Here is an 18,031-nt window from a genome sequence, read left to right on the forward strand (position 1 = left end):
GCCGCGGGATTTGTCCGATGTGAAAGTGAGAAACAGCGGAAGGCCATCTTTAACGCTACCGCCGGTAGGTTTCGAATGTGCCTGTCTGAGTGGCTCAGACGGTGAGCCCAAGTTGGCGAGGTCGAACTTATCCCTGTGCTGTGATATTCGAAGGTGCGTTAAATGCATCAGCACCGAGCAAGTGTTTACGCGTTTTGGGTCACCTAACTATCACCTTGCGTACGGGAGATAGTACGTTTGAACCCCACTGTCAGCAGCCCTGAAGTATTTTCCCGTGTTTTCCCCATTTTCATAACAGGCATATGCTGGGGCTGTACCTTGATTAAGGCCTCGGTCGCTTCTTCCCACTTCCAGCCCATTCCTATCCCAACGTCGCGTAAGACTTGTCTGTATCGGTGAGACATAAAGCAAACTATGAGTAAACAATACGCCAGCCTTATGTTGGCAGATTTATCGGGCCGTAAAAGAACTCCTGCGGGACAAAATTTCGGCATGTTGGCGTCTTCGAAAACCCTAAAAATTATAGTGGGACGAAAAACTAACAACGAGATTCTGTTGGGCACGTACCCACCAGCCATAGAGTATAGCAGACGTTAGAATGCCGGAATTTTGACCTTACGTAAAATCTTTTACCGTGCGGGCCATTCTTTTGACACAGCTCTCTCGCACTCTTAAATATCAACTGACTGTACTGGGATTCGAACCCGCAGCCGTGTGCATAGAAGACGAGCGCTAAATGATGCACGCTATGCTCTCGATATAGTATGATATAGTACTAGTAATTAACAAGGGAAATGTAAACACTTTCCGGTCGATTGAAATGCATGGTTTAATGCAATCAGATCTTATTAACAGCGTTCAGCCATGTTCGACACAAACCCATTAGTCTGCACAATCAGTGATGTTTTTGAATGCAATAGTAGACGTGTTTTTATGGCCTTTTCGCTTACTTTGTTGCAGGGAGGTGAGAGGATCGTCTGGGAGTACCACCATGTCACACTGACCCGCGTCCCGGGTTATGGGTTCGGGATTGCCGTCAGTGGAGGTCGTGACAATCCTCACTTCACCAATGGTGACCCTGCCATTGCTATCTCCGATGTGCTCAAGGCAGGACCGGCGGAGGGCAAGCTTCAGTAAGTTGGACTACGTTTGTATTAATTCTATTGTACATTTGAGAGTAACATGGAAATATATCTCTTTGTTCTGGTCAACATTGCTGTGATACATTTCTCGTTTGAACTTGTAAAGAGAGTAAAAACAATGTTAGTGGCTATACAAAGCCTCGCTGCCCAGGACAATGGAGTGAATGATGGTGGAATGCCCACTTTATTAACTTTAGTGGAACACAACAATAGAAATGGCTGGGGCAATTCAGTCAACGTATTGCTCGTGATTTAGACACAATTAATTGAAAAAAGTGAAATATTGCAACAACTGACCAAGCTGATTCCATACAAATAGTGAGAAGAATCTTGGGAAAATATCATTTAATTCGTGGAACGACTCGCATTCTTATTTCCCCTCCTTACTGCTGGGTTACACAGTCATCATTCCTGAATTTTAAATTCACATTCACTGGATTTTAATTTAAAAATTCTCTGGCGCAATAGCCCTTGAAGGGCCTTGGCGTATCAAGCGACCGCTGCACAGCGCGAAGGCCTGCAGATTACAAGGTGTCGTGTGGGTGGCAGGATGAATCGTCTCGGCCGTTACTCTTGGCTTTGTTGGTTTTCTAGACCGGGGCCGCTACCTCACCGTTAGATAGCTCCTCAATTGTAATCACGTAGGCTGAGTGGACCTCGAGCCATCCCTCAGATGCAGGTATAAATCACGGTCCTGACCGGGAATCGAACCCAAGGCCTCCGGGTAAGTGGGCGGCACGCTACCCCTACACCGCGGGGCCGGTTGCTGGATTTTAATAAACGAGGTAAATGCTTATAGTCGAAAGCTTCAGAATTCGGATTTTGCGCTGCCTTTTCCTGCCGAACTGCAGGAGGAGCTGTAATAGCAAGGCAGTTTATTTACGTATTCAGTAATCACATTAGGAGGTATGAGTTCGTGTGCAGTGAATGGCCACAGAGATCCTGACTTCTAAATTTACGCATGGTGGGATCCAAGTACGAAATGAAAACGCTGGAGAGACATTGATTCATCTTTAGTGGAGACGGTTCTGATACTGATATCAATAATATCATTTTATTGGCTTTACGTCCCTCTAACTACTTTTACGGTTTTCGGAGACGCTGAGGTGTCGGAATTTAGTCCCGCAGGAGTTTAGTCCCGCAGGAGTTCTTTTACATGTCACTAAATCTACCGACACGAGCCTGACGTATTTGAGCATCTTCAAATACCACCGAACCGAACCAGGATCGAACCTGCCAAGTTAGGGTCAGAAGGCCAGCGCCTCAACCGTCTGAGCCACTCTGTCCGGCAACTGATATCAAAAGGTATGACTACTTCTTCAGCTTATCCCAGTCATTTCCGGCGTCGCTGGAGCAATCCAGGCTCGATTTGGTTTTGGTCGTGGTTTTTTTTTGTAAGGCGGATGCCCTTTCTGGCGCCACGTGATTCTTGAGATGAAAATCTCGACGCAGGATCGACCGGAATACGAACCTCAGACTTTAGATGGAAAACCGGTTGTTAAACTACTGAGCTAATCCCTCCCCTTCCCCGCGATATCCAAGGTAGGGAGTCAGTAGTAGTAAATACGATGGGGGAAGATGGCGAGTGATTCCATTAAGCTTCTTCTTCTTCTTCTTCTTCTTCTTATTCTTCTTCTTCTTCTTCTTCTGCTCCTTCTTCTGTCGCTTTACCCACACCTTGCTGGAGAGGAATTGACGACACTCGTTTCAAATCCGTGACCCGCTTGGGAATCGAACCCGGGACCCTCTGAACTGAAGGCTTCAACACTGACCATTCAGCCAATGACCCGGACTTATTCCTAGATTATGCCTATTATAATGTTATGCTCGATGTCCGACTCATTGGCTGAATGGTTAGCGTTGAGGCCTTCGGTTCAGAGGGTCCCGGGTTCGATTCCCGTCCGGGTCGGGGAATTTAATCGCGTCTGATTAATTTTTCTGACTCGGGGACTGGGTGTTTGTGTTTGTCCCAACATTCTCCTCTTCACATTCAGAAAACACACTACACTACCAACCAGCACAGAAACACGCAAGAGCAATCACATCCTTCCATATTTGGTTGGCGTCAGAAAGGGCGTCCGGCCGTAAAACAGGGCCAAATCCACATGTGCGACACAGTTCACACCCACGACCCCACAGATGTGGAAAAAAAGCAATCGAAGAAGAAGAATAAGAATGATATTATGCTGAATCTTCCCAATCTGGCATGTTCGATCCTGGCTCATTCCATTGGTATTTGAAGTTGCTCAAATACGTCAGCTTCCTGTCGGAACATGTACTGGCTCGTAAAAGAAATCTTGCGGGACGAAGTTCAGGCAACTCGCTGTCTCCGAAAACCATAAAGATGTAGCTTGTGGGACGTAAAACCTAAATTATTATTATTATTATTATTATTATTATTATTATTATTATCATCATCATCATCATCATCATCTGTTTACCCTCCAGGTTCGGCTTTTCCCTCGGACTCAGCGAGGGATCCCACCTCTACCGCCTCAAGGGCAGTGTCCTGGAGCTTCAGACTCTTGGTCGGGGGTTACAACTGGGGAGAATTACCAGTACCTCGCCCAGGCGGCCTCACCTGCTTAGCTGAACAGGGGCCTTGTGGAGGGATGGGAAGATTGGAAGTGATAGGCAAGGAGGAGGGAAGGAAATGGCCGTGGCCTTAAGTTAGGTACCATCCCGACATTCGCCTGGAGGAGAAGTGGGAAACCACGGAAACCACTTCCAGGATGGCTGAGGTGGGAATCGAACCCACCTCTACTCAGTTGACCTCACGAGGCTGAGTGGACCCCGTTCCAGCCCTCGTACCACTTTTCAAATTTCGTGGCAGAGCCGGGAATCGAACCCGGACCTCCGGGGGTGGCAGCTAATCACGCTAACCACTACAACACAGAGGCGGACAGTATTATTATTATTATTATTATTATTATTATTATTATTATTATTATTATTATTATTATTATTATTATTATTATTATTATTATGGATTTTAAAGATTTTGAGAATATCCCACGTTACTTCTTCAAACTACCTCTAATTCCGATTAACAAGTATCACATGGATCAGGTCTCAGGGGATTTTCACTTGAATTTGAACGGCTAGACTAATAGGCTATATATCCTATTTTTCATGATCTAGGTCATGTCACTTTCAGAACGGGTCGTCAGATGAAGTGTCACTGCTTTACGTGCTCACTGGTGGATGGCAATGATGTCTACTTTCTTGATAGATCAAATATTAGAGGCACTGGACTACTTCATATAATTCCCACCTGAGATCTCGCAGGGCAGGTGGTAGAGCTGTTCGGAATTTATGATGGCGCAGGTTTCCAAGTAGTTTTCCTTTACGACTGCAGCCAAACATGTGAACAAGGGTTTCGTTCTCGCCACGGTCGGGACCGGCATGATGGCAGTGGATTCTGCTGGAGCATCTGGCGAGAACTGCTCTAATTGTTACATGGCATTTTTCCTTCCCTTTTATTGTCTAATTATTGGAGAAATTAGTTTTAACATGACCAGATTATGTAGCGAGTATTTGAATCTGGAACCACCGAGCTCGATAGCTGCAGTCGCTTAAGTGCGGCCAGTATGCAGTATTCGGGAGATAATGGGTTCAAACCCCACTGTCGGCAGCCCTGAAGATGGTTTTCCGTGGTTTCCCATTTTCACACCAGGCAAATGCTGGGGCTGTACCTTAATTAAGGCCACGACCGTTTCCTTCCCACTCCTAGGCCATCCCTGTCCCATCGTCGCCTTAAGACCCATCTGTGTCGGCGCGACGTAAAGCAACGTGCAAAAAAAAAAAATTTAAAAAAATAAAAAAAATCTGGGACCATTGGATTTTGTCTGAAATGAGTGGTTCTCTTTATTTTTATAGACAAATTCATTCTTTCCTTAGTCATTCCTCATTTTTTCGGTTAATTTCGTTCTCTTCATAGATAATGAGTTGGTTAAGCAATGCATGTTGTGAAATTATAAGCTTGCATTTAATAGATGGTGGATTCGAACCCCAACCCACCTGCAGCCCTATGTATGGTTTTCCTTAGATTCCCATTTTACTCTGGGAAAAACCTGAGATTTCACCTTAATTAAGGCTCTATGCGCTCCTTCCCAACCGGAGTTCTTTGCCGTACCAGCGTCCGAAAAATCCCTGTTACTACGACTTTAGCTCGCTAGCAAATAAAAGAAAAAAATTCTTTTAGGACACAACGTTCTCTTCAATTAATATTTTCTCCATTTTTGGCTGAATGGCCAACGTGGTGATCTTGTATTCACAGTGTCCCATGTTCGATTCCCGGCCTACCAACCATCGCAGAAGCACACACACTGTTTTATTTTTACAATTTGCTTCATGCTGCACCGACTCAGATAAGGCTTATGGCGACGATGGGATAGGAAAGGGCTAGGAGTAGGAAGGAAGTGGCCTTAATTAAGGTACAGCCCCAGCATTTGCCTGGTGTGAAAATGGAAAACCATCCTCAGGGCTGCTGGCAGTGTGGTTCGAACACACTATCTCCTGAATGCAAGCTCACAACTGCGTGACACCCCTAACCGCACGGCCAACTCGCTCGATACATACACTAGTAAATACACCCCTACACAGAGGGTTGGCGCCAGAAAGAGCATACGGACGTAAAACTAGGCCAAATCCACATCAAGCGACGACCCCAATAAAATGGGGAAAAGCACAAAGAAGAAGAAGAAAATGTGAAGAAGAAGAAGAAGAAGAAGAAGATGGAAAAGATGTTCTGTCATTAATGAATAATATTATAGTTTAGTGAGCCTACGCATTCTCTCTTTCAAAATTCTCTTGCAAAGAATTTTTTGATTAACTGTGTTTCTATCTTGGCCTATCACCGCATTAACTCATAGAAATGTTTCTGTACTTATCTAAGCTGCTAAAATGTCTGTTGCCTTCAAACACCGTTTCCGGACTGTGGTCATGGAAGAGCTCCATGCATACGTGCACGGTTGAATACTATCGCAATCATTATTTTGTAACACTTGTGCATATTATCACAAAACTCTCCATCATTGATAAGTACGCGCGACGTTGTTCGTCTTGCCTATAAACAAATTCTGAGTTCAATTCTCTATTTTAGGATCTGAAATGTAAATCAGCTGTTTAGCGAACTGTATCTTACAATTATGCACATCCCAAAATTGTCGCTCTTTAATCTTCTAGAACTAGATAGTCCTGGTGCCAAAAATTTTCTCAATCAGTATCCATGAAATGTTCAGAATTCCAGTGACATTTGTTAGTTTTGTGGTATGACCTGCTGTGGGCAATCGGATCGTATTAAAAGCTAACACGTCGCTATAAGACCTGTCCCTGTCGGTGCGACGTAAATAAATAAATAAATAAATAAATAAATAAATAAATAAATAAATAAATAAATAAATAAATACTTAACAGCGCCCATACTATCATAGTGTATTTGCATTGGGCTGTGATGCATTATCGTTATTTTCCTGTGATTTGTAGTGTTTAAGTACTCCACATAGAGCCCAATTCACTAGTCACCAAAGCTGTTAAGGATGTTAATGGACAATGGTGTTATGAAGAAAAGTTTAAGAGCACTTCCTGAACAAAATTATTGGAATAACGTATTCCATTAACATTGATAGTCAGCTAATAAAATGCATCGTCCTCTCGTGTTGATACTGGGTCTGAAGAGGACATAGAAATGGGAGGAATACGTACGTGAAGTACCTAGAGTGACGCTGTAAATTGCCATTCCCCTGTACTCACTTGGTATACAGACGCCAGATCTTTGTAATGCTTACAAACACACTTCTGGTAATTGAAACAGCTCCTTCCCTTTCTCAAAGATGCTGTATTATCTCGGCGATGGTTGCTAGGCAACCCTAATAGGATAGCTTGCTAATCGCTCGCGCAGATGGTCTGAAAGGTAGGTTATATTCGTTTTATTAGACCAAACATTGTTCCCCTTATAGGATGTGGGCACGTGTAACATGATGCCCTCGTGAATTCTGAAATTTCCGTAACTTCTATAGACGCTAGAGAAACATGCCTTCCGAAGCTATAGTAACATTTATTACCGCGCATCGCTCTAAGAACACCTGTCATAGCCATGGATGAGAAGACGGGCGTTATGAGAAGACCAGGAACCTTATGATCGTTGGCTTGGTTCCAGACCATGGTAAATTGTACTAGCTATATTTCATACTCGCTTCAAAATCTGTACGAGTTCCTTACTTCACTTCCGCCATGAAAATGCAATTCTGAACCCAGGTTAGGTAATTACAGTCAAATTTACTGCTGGTGACAACTAAAGTAATCCAAGTCATCGGACAGTTCATATACTTACAACTGATAGCCAAGAACGCTTTTGGAATTCCTATGGAGAGTTACGAGTGCCGAGGACAGGCGTTGTTCAGAACAATATTTTTGGTAATCGAGTTGTTCCAACTGGTGATCCCGATGCCCCACTGGGATGAACTACTGCTTATTTTTATGATTCGGTAACTTGAATGTTTGATCGGTGAAATTAAATTTAGTTTTCAAGAAAAAAAATATTTTTTTGATTATGGAAGCCAAAGAGGTGCACATATAGCAAGTGGACAGAGATATCCCGTAGTGTAATGTCACTGCATTGAGCTTATCACACGATGGTTTGCTGTGGTGTCACAACGGTGAATGATAGTGTTTTAGAGAGCTGATTTATTCCAACTGACGAGCCCAATACTGCACTGAGATGAGACACCTACATTTTTTTCCGATTGAGTAACCTGAAATGTTGATTTAACGTTCTCAATCGGTGAAATTAAATTAGCGTTTCCTAATGGGAACTTAATTAATATTTACATTAATCGTATTAATATTTAAATTAAATTAATATTAGGCCTATAATTAAAATTTCCGGAGTGTACTGATTTACGTTCTGCATAGCGGACATTTTTCAGTCGGGCTAAATTTTAAATAGGATACTCAATCATCTGAGATCAAGGTATACAATAATATATTACCGATATTCGTGCTACTGACACTGCTGTTTGGCTGAATGGTCAATGTAGCTGCCTCCAGTTCAGAATGTCCCGGAGCGAGCGAGTTGGCTGTGCGGTTAGCGGCGTACAGCTGTGAGCTTTCATTCGAGAGAGAGTGGGTTCGAATTCCACCGTCAGTAGCCCTGAAGATGGTTTTCCCTGGTTTCCTATTTTCACACCAGGCAAATGCTGTGGTTGTACCTTAATTAAGGCCAGGGCCGCTTCCTTCCCACTCCTAGCTCTTTCCTGTCCCATCGTTTCCGTAAGGTTTATCTGTGCCTGTGCGACGTGAAGCAGCTCTCCTGGTAATCGCCTTACTGCAGGAAAATAGAAAACCACGGAAAACCATTCTCAGGACAGCCGACGGTGGGGAACAGCCCTATCTGTTTCCCGAATACAGAGGCGTAGAGCCACAGTAGAGTCGTGGCCACCTGTATCATAACTATAACGGTTCATCGTCCACCTTATGCCAGGTCAATAGCGCTCATGAAGGTGAATTGACGTTTGGAGTATCTGTTTGCTAGAGAAATGGTGCCTATTGCACATGGTTTACTATGTGATATTGTGTGCTGTCACACCTAAAGCGCGGTGATCGGTACCAATATAGACATGAAGCGTGCACGCTTAATTCCTGATACTGTCCAGTAAAAATTAAATGGCGTATGGCTTTTAGTGCCGGGAGTGTCCGAGGACAAGTTCGGCTCGCCAGATGCAGGTCTTTTGATTTGACACCCGTAGGCGACCTGCGCGTCGTGATGAGGGTGAAATGATGATGAAGACGACAGATATACCCAGCCCTCTAGAGTAATAGAATTCTCCAACGTTTTCTTTTGCAGCATTTATAATGTTAGTGGCAGCGTTATGAACTGGTGTAATTTGATAACCATGGATCTTTTTTCGTAGTGAAGTGATCATTTTTTAAGAAGGGAAGTAATCTGAACATTTGCGCTTAGAAATATTCTACCCTGTTTGTTTCTGTTTGGGCCAAAACTGATCACTTCTTGACATATTTCACGGCCAAGCTTTATATTTTTCACGATTAATCAGTCATGTTTCCCCGCAAAAATCAGCTTTTGGCTGTGGAGTCCAACACTCGGGAAGATTTCCTTTCACACCCGCATGTTCGATAGCCACAGCCATGTGTTCACCTTTTAGAGATTCGATCGCAGTATTTTCCCCCAAACTTGTTTTCAGCACATCACATTCATTCAATTCACTCTCAGAAAATTTCAAATTCTTACCTGCCGGGGCGGAAGACTGGAACTGAGTGATTTTCGGGTTCATTGCATTTGATAAAGACGATAGGAAACAAACGAATTCACGTACAGAATGCACAACCACAGCACACAAGGTAACAAAGTTCAGTGAACAGGAAGTGAAGTGAAGCTCATTCCACGAAAGAAGTTCCCAATTTTAGGCGGCAATCACGTACAGTGGAAAGAATAGTGTTATCGATCTGGATCGATGTCATATACTTTTTGATAATTCTATAATTATGGATGAGAGTTAATCTATCGACACTTACTGAGGCCGTAATTCGACATCAAGCGACGATGGCAGCTCCTAAGTGGAGACACACTTTTAAACAATTAATCCAAATCTTCACCACAATTTTCACCATCTAAAGTTCATCGGTACGCGTACCGGAACATAACGGCAGGAAAAAAGGCCCTGCTTTAAACTCGTACCTAAAAAGAAACATTTTACTTCTAAAGTGTGTTATATATTAAATTTTAGATGCTTTCATTTTGGCAGCACGAAGATTGTTCTATTTTGAGAGGATTATTAAAATACGAAAAGTACAGTATAATCCTAATATAACCAACTTAACACATGAAACTGAATTTTATTAAAGTAGTCTGTGTATATGTTTTGAAAGTAATGCCACGCCATTCCTTCATAAACATAATGTCTATAGCAGACCATATTCCTGCCGAGCTGAGTGGCTCAGACGGTTAAGGCGCTGGCCTTCTGACCCCAACTTGGCAAGTTCGATCCTGGCTCAGTCCGGTGGTATTTGAAGGTGCTCAAATACGTCAGCCTCGTGTCGGTAGATTTACTGGCACGTAAAAGAACTCCCGCGGGACTAAATTCCGGCACCTCGGCGTCTCCGAAAACCGTAAAAGAGTAGTTAGTGGGACGTAAAACAAATAACATTATTAGACTATATGCCTTGTTCACTCGCCGTAGGTAACCAGAAGCGACATTGTTCACCGGGTGGGTCGGTTAATCCGACGACCGATTAACTCGAGGCTCGTTATTAACTCTCCGGTTGTAACGTTCTTTGTCCTTTCAGGCGTGCTTTTACTCGGGAACTTCACAGTTCTTAGCCGACCACTTCTTGGGGGAATCCAACTAACAGATTCATGCATCCGAACTTCACTGTGTCTCCTCCTGTCACGTTGTCCACTGCATACAGATCAATTGCGTAGCGCTACTTACTAGGTCAGCGTCGAATGTCCAGTTGGACTGATGAACGTCATAATTTATGGAACGTTAACCGCAACTGAATGTTGTACATCCGCTGCTTTATTATGCTGTTGTGCAGTGTGGTACGCTGGTTACAGTTTAACCATTTTCCTGTACACCTGTCGATGCCAGTGAAGGCTGAAGTAATAGCACGATTTTGGTACAGTGGTTGAGTTAATTTCGTCATGGTATTGTTATGAATTACGAGCTGTAAAAGTACTCTATACTACCTTAATACATGTTTGCAAAGCTGTAAGCATTAATATTGATACTGTACAGAGTAAATAATAATCTATCTATCTATCTAAGTATGTAGAATGGTATGTCTGTCTGTGAGTTTTGAATATGAATAGAGGCATGACTTACTCGCATTAATTTATGTATGATTTTGCGAAAGAGAAACAATTATTCGCGTAATTTCGCTGTAATCAGTAGTATAATAGACGGGTTCTGCCGCCTCCTCCTCCTCCGGCTCTCGGGAGAGGCCTCCTCCTCCCGCGGGAAATTTGAATTTTGGCGGGAAATTTGAATTTTGGCGGGAGATTTGAATTTGTAAACAAAGCCACGTGCTTTTTGACAGCTGTCATCGACAACAACGCATCGCTAACCTCAGTACTGCCATCTTGACGGGCCTAAACCTCACTAGTGCCAACTTAACCTAACTAGCATGAGGTAAACAAACCCACGTGTTTTTTGACAGCCACGTGCTTTTTGACAGACAACAACGCATCGCTAACCTCAGTACTGCCATCATGACGGGCCTAAACCTCAGTAGTGCCAACTTAACCTCACTAGCATGAGGTAAACAAAGCCACGTGTTTTTTGACAGCCACGTGCTTTTGACAGATTTGTAAACAAAGCCACGTGCTTTTTGACAGACAACAACGCATCGCTAACCTCAGTACTGCCATCTTGACGGGAATAAACCTTAGTGGTACCAACTTAACCTAACTAGCGAGAGGTAAACAAAGCCACGTGCTTTTTGACAGCCACATGCTTTTTGACAGCTGCCATCCGCCATCTTTAAACTACAGAGCGCTGTGCTGCCCTCTTGCGTCACCTGTCATCGGCAGTGCTGCCATCTTGGCGGGCCTAAACCTTAGTGCTACCAACTTAACCTCACTAGCTCGAGATAAACAAATCCACGTGCTTTTTGACAGCCACGTGCTTTTTTGACAGCTGTCATCCGCCATCTTTAAACTACAGAGCACCGTGCTGCCCTCTTTAGCTACTTACCTTTGAAATGTGGTGGCGGATAATTTGAAAAATGCTTTTTGACAGCAGCCATCTTGCATCGCAAACCTCAGTGCTGCCCTCTTTAGCTAGATACCTGTGGTAGCAGACAATTCCACGTGACAGCAGCCATCTTTAATCAAGAGAGCACCGTGCTGCCCTCTATGTGGTGGCGGCAAATTGAAAAATTCCACGTGCTCTTGTTTGGAAACAAACTCACGTGCTTTTTTGACAGCTACCATCCACCATCTTTAATCAACAGAGCACAGTGCTGTACTCTTTAGCTAGATACCTTTGAAATGTGGTGGCGGCAATTTGAAAAATTCTATGTGCTCTTGTTGGGAAACAAAGCCACGTGCTTTTTTGACAGCTGTCATCCGCCATCTTTAATCAATAGAGCACCGTGCTGCTATCATGCGGGCAATTTCATCACCTATCACCCGCCATCTTTAATGTACAGAACACCGTGCTGCCCTCTTTATGGCTACTACCTTAAGCATGTAGTAGCGGGCAATTTGAAAAGTTCTGTTAGCTATCATCCGCCATCTTTAATCAAGAGAGCACCGTGCTGCCATCTTTAGCTAGATACCTTTGAAATGTGGTGGCGGCAAATTGAAAAATTCCACATGCTCTTGTTTGGAAACAAACTCACGTGCTTTTTGACAGCTACCATCCGCCATCTTTAATCAACAGAGCATAGTGCTGCCCTCTTTAGTTTGAAATGTGGTGGCGGCAAATTCCACATGCTCTTGTTTGGTAAACATAGCCACGTGCTTTTTTGACAGCTATCATCCGCCATCTTTAATCCAGAGAGCACCGTGCTGCCCTCTTTATCGCAGTAGATGTAAATTCGTCACCTGTCATACGCAGTGCTGCTATCTTTAGCTAGATACCTTTGAAATGTGGTGGTGGATAATTTAAAAAGAAAAATTCTACAGCAGTCCTCTCTCGACGCTAATTGCATAAGATGGCGGCTATACATGACTCCTTAAGGGTGCTTACGCAAGATGGCTGCTATACACAGGTTCTTATGAGACGCCCTTGGGATGCTTGCGCAAGATGGTGGTTATACAAGGCTCCTTATGAGACACCCTAGTGATGCTTGCGCAAGATGGCGGTTGCTCTTATGAGGCGGCTTAAGGGTCCTTGCACAAGATGGCTAGAGACGCCCTAAGGATGCTTGCGCAAGATGGCGGACACAAGATGGCGGCTATACACGTCTCCTTATGAGACGCCTTAAGGGCGTGGCGGTTGCTCTTATGAGGCGGCTTAAGGGTCCTTGCACAAGATGGCTAGAGACGCCCTAAGGATGCTTGCGCAAGATGGCGGACACAAGATGGCGGCTATACACGTCTCCTTATGAGACGCCTTAAGGGTGCTTGTGCAAGATGGCTGCTGCTCTTAGCTTAGAGGCTAACGTGTCGTGCTAGTTCGATTCATTAAATTTAGGGCTTAAATGCAAAATGTTAAATATCTCGAAAGCAGTGCACCGTAGAGCAAAACGGACAAAATTTTTCTGCCTAATACCTAGGTTCGCAGTATGAGGAACAAGAAAATCATAGTCTAATGATGGGATCAACGGTTCGGTTCCTACTTAGGCCCTTTGGCATTTGCTCTGTTTTAGCTTGTATTGAAGCGAGTCTTCGTAACATGATCAGGTTTAGCTATGGTAGAGAGTATAACGTGCCGTGCAGGTTCGATTCATTAAATTTGGAGGCTTAAATGCAAAATGTTAAATATCTCGAAAACGATGCATCGTAGAGCAAAACGGACAAAATTTTTCCGCCTAATACGTAGGTTCGTAGTATCAGGAACAAGAAAAAACATAGTCTAATGATGAGATCAACGGTTCGATTCCTACTTAAGCCCTTTGCCATTCGCAGCTATCTATTTCTACAAGATGATGGCTGCTCTTATGAGAAACAAGATGCCTTGAGACGTCCTAGGGATGCTTACGCAAGATGGCAGACACAAAATGGTGACTATACATAGCTCCTTATGAGACGGCCTAGGGGTGCTCGCACAAGATGGTGGCTACTCTTATGAAGAAAGCTAACTTAGAGGCTACTGCGCAAGATAACAGCTGCTGTTATGCATGTGGTGGAGGGCAATTTGAAATTCTATGTGCTTAATCAACAGAGCACCCTGCTGCCCTCTTTAGCTGAAATGTGGTGGTGGATAATTTGAAAAATTCTTTTGACAGCTATCATCTTTAAACAAAGGCGACTATACATAGGCTGTTAAGGCCTTATCATTCTCCTCCTCCTCCTCCTCCTCCTCCTCCTCTACCTCCTCCTCCGCCTCTTATGTCAAGGCATAGCTTTATATCGAACAAGTTTAAACCTGCATCGCGAAGGCAAGCGTGTGCAGCGATAACATTATTGTGCATGTTTAGACTTTCGAAACATAAGAAGAGTAGAATCAAACGCTGTACTCGATACGACATGTGATCATAACATTGATTGATGCGTTCAGAAAACAAAATAAGTGATCAAGTCTAGAATCGAACAATGTACTCAATACATCATGTGTTTAGAATATGTCATCGCTTGTTCTAAGAAGATCAGATTGAAACATAACAAGACTAGAATAGAACACTGTAATCGATGTTGTTAACTTCAACATGTGATCAGAACATTGATTGATGTGTTCAGAACACAAAATAAGTGATCATGACTAGAATCGAACACTGTACTCGATACAACATGTGATCAGAACATTGATCGATGTGTTCAGAACACGAAATAAGTGATCAAGACTAGAATCGAACGCTGTACTCAATACAACATGTGTTTAGAACATGTTAGGGGGTACCCTCGTTCTAAGAAGATCAGAATGAAACATAACAAGACTAGAATCGAACACTGTAATCGATGTAGTTAACCTCAACATATGATCAGAACATTGTTTGATGTGTTCAGAGCAAAAGTACAATTTTGATGATTTGCGCAGCTAACTCGCTCGGTAAACGATATAGCCAAAGTATAACTTCAAATTATTTACCTTCCATCATTCGTCTTGTGTGTAAAAATCAGTCGAACAAGTTATCGCATAAACATGGCTGAAAAAAAAATCGTGATAGGGTATGGAACCCAGGGGTTACATCTTATCAGAAGGGCAAAAGGGATGAAAGGACTCTTCCTCCTCCTTACCGCACATTCCTTGGCTAAAGGGCTAATGGGCTAAAGGGCTAAAGGGCTAAAGGGCTAAAGGGCTAAAGGGCTAAAGGTGCAACAACCTCATCGATCGCTATCAGCAAGAACGCTTGTACTTTGTTAAGTGTAGAAAATTAATCTTTATTGGTAAATGGTTTTATGTTCAGAACAAGGAATGGAACCTAGGGGTTACGTCTTACCTAATAAAATCCCCGAGGTGCGATGAGTTACGTTTTTCGAACTAGTGTTTGGAACACTGAACTTTTCAAGATGGCAAGAGTGAGGTTAGCAATGTTCTGTTGTTGGATTTTAAATTCCGCGCTACAACATGCATAAGGTGGCAGCCCTTGAGGTTTACTCCCGTAAAGATGGCAAGAGTGAGGTTAGCAATGTTCCGTTGTTGGATATTTAAAATTCCCCGCTATAACATGCAAAAGGTAGCAGCCTTGAGGTTTACCGCCGTAAAGATGGCAGCAGTGAGGTTAGCGACGCTCCATTGTCCTTCAAAGTGAGGTTAGGGTTCGTCAAGAAGACAGCTGTCAAAAAAGCACGTGGCTATGTTTACCAAACAAGAGCACGTGATCGTGACGTCACGGTCACGTAATCAATCCTTAGCTCGACGTCGCTTACCGCCGTAAAGATGGCAGCAGTGAGGTTAGCGACGCTCCATTGTCCTTCAAAGTGAGGTTAGGGTTCGTCAAGAAGACAGCTGTCAAAAAAGCACGTGGCTATGTTTACCAAACAAGAGCACGTAGTCGTGACGTCACGGTCACGTACTATGCTGCCTCAGCATGTAAAGTTCAATGTCTACACCTACGTAGTTAACACTCTGCTATGTTCACAAGATTTTTATACATCACTATTCTTTAAGCTTTAAGTTCATTCACATAGGCTATGCTAAGATAGCAGCACAAACACATGCGAACTTTGTACATTCTAATGGAATAAGTTTAGTACTGTGTGCGTCATGGATACATGATGTGTGCACGCATTTAATCTTAACTATACGTAATGCTGCTGCTTTGTTTACAAGATTTTTATACATTGCTATTCTTTATGCTTTAAGTTCGTGCACGCACAAGCGATACTCGTACGCTCTAGCAGGAGAAGTTTAGTACGATATTCGATACATACATTATCGATAGGTGATGTGTACACGCTTTAGAACATAGCTCATCTTTATGCTTTAAGTTCATGCACATGGGTTAGGGATACTCAAAAGCGATTGCTACATGCTCTAGCGGAAGAAGTCTAGTACGATAGTAGATGCATGTAAAATCGATACGTTATGCTAAGATAGCAGCACACTTACATGATTTTAGCACAATCTAGTGGGAAATGTTTAGTATGATAGTCGTTTCGTGCAAAATCATTAGGTAATGTGTAAACGCTTCGAAACAAGGCTATTCTTTGTACTTTAAGTTCATGCGTACAGGTTATGCTAAGATAGCGGCACAATCTAGCGCAAGAAGTTTAGTACGAGAGTCGATGTATGTAAAATCGATAAGTAATGAGTACACACTTTAAAACATGGTTATTCTTCGTACTTTCAGTTCATGCATCTTAGTTATGCTAAGATAGCAGCACAATCTAGCGGAAGAAGTTTAGTACGATATTTGTTGCATGCAAATCGATAGGTGATGTGCACACACTTTGAAACATGGCTATTCTTTTTACTTTAAGGTCATGCGTATAGGTTATGCTAGGATAGCAGCACAATCTAGCGGGAGGAGATTAGTACGAGAGTCAATGCATGCAAAATCCATAGGTAATGTGTACATGCTTTGAAACATGGCTATTCTTTGTACTTTTAAGTTCATGTGTATAAGTTATGCTAAGATGCCAGCACAATCTAGCGGAAGAAGTTTAGTACGAGAGTCAATGCATGCAAAATCGATAGGTAATGTGTACACGCTTTGAAACATGGCTATCCTTTGTACCTTAAGGCCATGCGTATAGGTTATGCTAAGATACCAGCACAATCTAGCGGAAGAAGTTTAGTACGAGAGTCGATGCTTGTAAAATCGATAGGTAATGTGTACATGCTTTGAGACATAGCTATTCTTTGTACTTTAAGTTCATGCGTCTTAGTTATGCTAAGATAGCAGCACAATCTACCTGCAGAAGTTTAGTACGAGAGTCGATACATGCAAATTCGATAGTTGATGTGTACACGCTTTGAAACATGACTAATCATTGTACTTTAAGTTCATTGGTATAGGTTATGCTAAGATAGCAGCACAATCTAGCGGAATAAATTTAGTACGAGATTTGATGCATGCAAAATCAATAAGTAATGTGTACACGCTTTGAAACATGGCTATTCTTTGTACTTTAAGTACATGCGTACAGGTTATGCTAAGATAGCAGCACAACCTAGCGGAAGGAGTTTAGTACAATATTTGTTGCATGCAAAGTCGATAGGTAATGTGTACACACTTTGAAACATGGCTATTCTTTTTTACTTTAAGGTCATGCGTATTGGTTATGCTAAGATAGCAGCACGATCTAGCGGAAGGAGTTTAGTACGAGAGTCAATACATGCAAATCGATAGGTGATGTGTACACACTTTGAAACATGGCTATTCTTTTTACTTTAAGGTCATGCGTATAGGTTGTGTTAAGATAGCAGCACAATCTAGCGGAAGGAGTTTAGTACGATATTTGATGCATGCAAAATCAATAAGTAATGTGTACACGCTTTGAAACATGGCTATTCTTTCTACTTTTAAGTTCATGTGTATAAGTTATGCTAAGATAGCAGTACAATCTAGAGGAAGAAGTTTAGTACGAGAGTCAATGCATGCAAAATCAATAAGTAATGTGTACACGCTTTGAGACATAGCTATTCTCTGTACTTTAAGTTCATGCGTATAAGTTATGCTAAGATAGCAGCACAATCTACCTGCAGAAGTTTAGTACGAGAGTCGATACATGCAAAGTCGATAGGTAATGTGTACACGCTTTAAAACATGGTTATTCTTCGTACTTTCAGTTCATGCATCTTAGTCATGCTAAGATA

The 18,031-nt window shown here is 42.7% G+C and overlaps 1 protein-coding gene across 2 annotated transcripts in view; it reads left to right on the top strand.

Moving 5' to 3' along the window:
• The window catches only part of pyd (polychaetoid), a 707,172-nt gene that overhangs the window by 334,544 nt on the left and 354,597 nt on the right, over positions 1–18,031 (top strand). For both annotated transcript variants that reach the window (XM_067140350.2, XM_067140351.2), the window contains exon 2: positions 961–1,133. In XM_067140350.2, the coding sequence (XP_066996451.2) occupies positions 961–1,133 (173 nt within the window). The remainder of the gene's footprint in view (positions 1–960; positions 1,134–18,031) is intronic.

Source organism: Anabrus simplex, chromosome 2, assembly GCF_040414725.1.
Source record: "Anabrus simplex isolate iqAnaSimp1 chromosome 2, ASM4041472v1, whole genome shotgun sequence".
NCBI lineage: Eukaryota > Metazoa > Arthropoda > Insecta > Orthoptera > Tettigoniidae > Anabrus > Anabrus simplex.